The sequence below is a fragment of the Rhyacophila brunnea genome, unplaced genomic scaffold (genome assembly GCF_057557595.1).
Source record: "Rhyacophila brunnea isolate RB1 unplaced genomic scaffold, BYU_Rbru_1.0 scaffold_13, whole genome shotgun sequence".
In the NCBI taxonomy this organism is placed as follows: domain Eukaryota; kingdom Metazoa; phylum Arthropoda; class Insecta; order Trichoptera; family Rhyacophilidae; genus Rhyacophila; species Rhyacophila brunnea.
The window spans coordinates 16,010,770-16,016,352 of NW_028232785.1; the positions used below are offsets into that span (position 1 = coordinate 16,010,770).

Genomic DNA, 5,583 nt, shown 5'->3' on the forward strand with positions numbered 1-5,583 from the left:
CTGCTGTCAGATCCATATGAGCGGAGTATTCAAAACAAAAACAAAATGTACGCTATAAAAATGGCGTCCGCCCGACGCGAAAAATAAACAAAAGACAGTCGCACTCGAAGGTTTTACATAATTTTACGCGGATTATCGAAAAAAACAAACACGTGATTCTAGATATATGCCTAAATAATGTAAGAAAACAAAATAATATCCACAGAATCGACAGAAAGACGGCCGCGTGCCTAGGCGTGTAATTATAGAAAAGCTGTCACAACAAAGATCGAATGTAAATATTATTATCATTAGGCACACTATCATACGCACAATTTTATTAAAATACTTCATAAATTGTGTCTATTTCAATGAAAATAATGTCAGAATTAATAAATAACGTCTACAGAACTTCAATGTCATGTGTTCATAATAAATAATAACACACAAAGCATTGCCATGAATAATTTTATAATAATATTAATTACCTACCTAACCTTACCTAAAATTGTATTGTTTTAATACTGCAGATAGCGGTTTATAGTGTGCGTTTAGATAGGTAAATAAAACTAATGCAATTCGAAACAATGTGAACAATAAATGCATTTTTTACAAAATAAAAATAACAACGATTGTAGCAATATGTACAATAATTATTAAGTATTTCTAATTTAAATTGCATTCATTAATCTTGTATCTAATAATATTATTGTTTGCTATTTTTAGATACATATCCGTTTACTTTGTGATAATTTTATTCAATAATAAATTCTTATTGCGGTATTTCTGTGGTATAATTTTAGAAAAATATAGATAATATACAGTAGGTATAGAGTTATTTCATGATAAATTTGAAGAAAAAATTGAGCATTTAGGTTATAAATAACCTACACGTTTCAAAATAAGATGAATAATTATTATTTTAAGAAATGAATCATTATTACTGGGTACACGAGATATATCACGTACGATTTGGACGAGTTTTTTTTATATTAATGTATTTATTTTAATAAGATAAATAAAATAAATAAATTATTGTATGATGGTCACAGTATACCTAATGAGGTATTTTAAAATGCGGTTATCGATTTTATTGTAGGAATGTCTGGTAATTTATAACAACAAAACAAAGCATGGATCGTTAGGCCTACCTACATAATATTCTATTCTGATTTTCGCCAGACATTAATATTTTAATGATTAATTGATGATATGGTGATTGGCATTATTCAAAACAATAAATTAGCATTCATGTTTAAATTAAATTATTAAATTTACACATTTTTTTCATCGCGAAAAAAAAACAATTGAAATACCTTCTAGATACGAAGTTCGATTTTTGAATTTTTATCGCGTTGAAAATGAACCTGTCAAAAACAGACAAATTAAAACGTACATTAGACATATCTACTTATTGACTTTGTGAATAATTGCCGTGGTGTGATGTAGGTATAATGATAACGCATGCAATATTGTGAATGTTTACTTGTCAACTCACCGCCGAGGTCCTCCATTCCGCTCAATTTGTTCGTCATATTGCACAGCACGGCACTAAAACTTGTCAATTGTTTACTTTCGATTGTTTTTTAACGCGAAATAAGTGTTTTAATATTGCACACAACAAACTGCGTTGCGAAAATTAGACTTGATCGGTCTGCGGACGCCTTTGTTTTGTGTTGTGACAGGGCGAGTGAATTGCCATGTGTCTCTGTCCGGATTCCCTACTATTCACACTATTCAAACATAAGATTAATAGGGATTTTATAGAACAATATTATATTATCGTAGCACAATTTTAATCAAGTTGCAACTTGATTTTTTTGTATTCATATTATGTATTTTTTACAATAATCTATGGTCACTACAGCATAATATAATTTTATGTAGAAAAAATAGTATTATTTCATTGTTGAAGTACTTACTGTAAGCTGTACCTACCACGTAAAATATTATTTAAAACACAATACACGTTATTGGGTATGAAAATCATGACTTTCAACAGTGAGGAAAGTACCAATATAGATTCGTGGTTATTTATTTTTATATAATATTTATTACGGTTGCTTTAACCCTTATTTAGTAAAAATAATCAGATAATACTATTAGATCAGCATCCATCTTATAATCGACCTAACGAGCCTAGAATCAGTCAAAGCATGTTCTACGTAAAATTGAAAATGATAGGAAGTAAGTACTTAGCTTATTAATATTATTTCATTTTAAAGTATCGTTTGGAATTTACTACAAAAAAATATATTATCTTATGACCATGATATTACTATAAATGTTTGTGAAGTCAGTGATTATCATTGTAATAGAAACAATTTAAAAAAATACAAATTAGGGAGAGTTCGTTATAGCTTGGCAATTCTGAATAAATTATCAATTGATCACGTGATAGAATTCAGCCAATAGATGACAAGGCTATGGCTGTTGGGGAAATGTGGCCAATCACTTCGTACTGCGTTTTCCATATTGTTTGTTTTGTGACGTCGATGTAAACAACGTACGTTCCGTTAAGAGAAAAATATAAATAATGATAACCATTATCCTGATAGAACCTCTTTTGAACGAATTATTTTTTCAAAAATAAAATTACATCATTTTCATCGATCATCATAATTTATTTTTTAATTAATTTAATTTAATGTAGCTATCAGTAGAAGATTGGGAGAAATTTAATAATAAATAACTCCTACAAGATCTTTTGAGTCGGCAATCCATTCAATTATAAAAGAATATTATTTTAAATTGTGTGAACAATAAAAATCTATCACGAAACTCAAGATCGTCAGTAGGTAATATGGCAGGGGCGGGCAAACTTTTTGGATGGAGGGCCAAATTCAAGAATTCAAAATGAGCTGCGGGCCGCAAGTGAAATACCATTTTTAGATATACACTATTTATTATCACGAAAAATAAACATTACAAAAAAATTAATGAGAAGAATGAAAGTGTTGTACATTTTTTCAAATTCAGGTGTTAATTTTGTGGTTGATATTTTCAAAACTGCTTGTAAATGGGCATCGGAGATATTTGATCGTAAAGATTTTTTATTGAGGTTCATGATCGAAAATGTTTGTTCACATATATAGGTTGATCCAAAAACAACGAACATTTTTCTTGCATAATCTTTAAGTTGTTCGAATTTGTCTGAATTAAGGGCATTGTAAAATTTGGATATATCTTCACGACGATGCAATTCTCTTAAATCAGTGTCACTGCAGACCAATAATCTCAAGTTGTAGCTCTGTCAGTACACTATCAATATCTATTGAAAATGGATCGCGTACTGTTGCTAAACTTGTCTCAATTTTTCGGAAGTCACCAAATCTTTGTAAAAAATCGTCATTCAGAGCTTTAATAATTTTACCATATTCTTCAAATTTATATTCTGGGATATTCAGCAACTTCAAAGTTGGAAAGTGGTCCACGTTCTTATTCGATATTTTGTCGAAGGAACAACTTGAGTTTTAATTGAAATCCATTCAAACTCTTCACCATATCGTCGCTATAGGATTTGTTTCCCGAATAGACCAAATGTCAATTTTACAGGAGACGAAAAACAAATTTCACTGTCGTATATTTTAATATCAGTAGATGTATCAATCATTCTTTCTATACTGTATGATCGCAACATTATCTAAGAATAGATTCCAAGAATAATATACTGGTATAAATCATTAAATGCACAGAAAATGCGTTTTATTTACAAGTACTCACTGTGGATATTCGGGAATTTTTTAGCGTTCTCTCAGAATAATGGATATTCGGGACAAAACATGGATGTTCGGGATTTAAGACCGTAGCGTATTGCTGCACGGCCCACAGATTACTGAGTGGTCAAAAAGTACGCGCCTCAAATGTTATATTTATTTACATGATAATTGTTAATAATTACCTCTACTATTTAAATACTTAATGATCGTAATTACCCAAGTTCGTATGTAATAATAACATGCGGCAATCGCTTTTTTGGGTTTTTTTTCGGATTAAGTAATAAAATAGTTTTAAAATAATTAACCATTTTTTTATTGAACGAATAATTCACAAGATTTAAGAATGTACCATTTTAATAATTGAACATACTTATATAATTTTTTTAAATCATTTCTGAGAAAATATATTATAAGGTATCTACTACTTCAATTACTAACCGACATCACGGTCATTTCTCCAATATTTTATGATGGTACTTACTCGTACTTGCTAACAATTTTATATTAATACTTTTTCCAAAAAAAAAAAATCTATTTATATATATATCTGTATATTATTATATCTATATATTTCTATAATTGACAATTAAACTTATTACAAACCACCAAATAAATATTACCTATATATTTAATATTGTAAGGAATAACAACACAAAATAATAGCATGTATAAATTAATTACCATTGGCTGCTAATATTAGGTAGGTACTAATATCTTAAGTATATAATATCCACCAAATAAATAGTTACTAACATACATATTAAATTAGAATAACTATCAGCGCATTCAAAAATAAATAATAGCATCGCCTTTATTTTCATAGAAATACCTAGATTAAAAGTAAAATAAAGACAAACAATGTTTGATTAATAATAATTTGAAATAATAATTATTTTTTACGTCATAGTAGTTGCCGGGTCATACTGTAGAATTCATATAACCGTTGGGATTTTGTGTCATTTATCAAAACAAAATGCAGTTATTTAGGTTAAAATACTCACTTCCACAACTCTACTGTAAGTTCAAGGTGAACTGGTGATGTATCAGCTATGAATGATCTCTTCAAATTTGATGAATTCACTATTAAAACAATAGTAATGTTAAAAACAATATCAATAAGACGAAATTTGAAAGAAGTCACCGGACGGCAGAAAAATATGAAAGTGGGCGTGATTATTTTAGAGCTAGACAGCGTGAATGTGGGAGCGAGATGCACGGCGTGAGCGCGGTTTGATTGGCTTGGAGTCATATTCGGGAAATAAACACTCAGCCAGAGATATATTTCGACCGAAATTAACTTGGATATTCAGGTACAAATAGTTGGACATTCGGGAGAACACCACGGAGTAATTGTAACTTAACATGGCGTATTCGGGTTTTTTAAAAAAATATATCTGTTCCTAGATAAAAAGATATTGTTTTTATAAATGATTTCGGTAGAGTTCGATAAAAGAAATTGAACTGCATTAAAATGTCGATTTCGACAAAAATGGATATTCGGGAAACAAATCCTATAGCGACGATATCGTGGGTATATATTTTTTTTCCTTGCAACGCAGAGTTAAAAGTATTTAAATGTGTCATGATGTTCAACATAGAAAATAGTGATTACATAGTGTGAGACGAGACGCAAGGAAGACGTACTGAGATAATACATTAACGAAACTAGAAATTCTTCAAATTTTAATCTATTGTCAATATTTTTTAAAAAAATATAAAAAAAGTTATTCGTAATCAGAAGTACAATTAATGATGGCGGGCCGCAAAAAAATAGCCGGCGGGCCACATGCGGCCCGCGGGCCGCAGTTTGCCCCCCCCTGTAATATGGCAATGGTTGACATTAATATGTGGGGAAAAATATTATTCCACCAGCAAATAAACATAC

General features: G+C 29.8%; 1 protein-coding gene across 2 annotated transcripts in view; it reads right to left on the reverse strand.

Moving 5' to 3' along the window:
* Positions 1 to 1,654, reverse strand: part of BNIP3 (BCL2 interacting protein 3) — a 34,524-nt gene extending 32,870 nt beyond the window's left edge. Inside the window, exon 1 of one of the 2 annotated variants that reach the window (XM_085940401.1) lies at positions 1,478 to 1,654. In XM_085940401.1, the coding sequence (XP_085796527.1) occupies positions 1,478 to 1,514 (37 nt within the window). In that variant the 5' untranslated portion in view covers positions 1,515 to 1,654. Of the gene's footprint in view, positions 1 to 1,465 lie in introns of both variants that reach the window. The other variant, XM_085940400.1, reaches the window with a different exon arrangement.
* Positions 1,655 to 5,583: the final 3,929 nt, after the last annotated feature.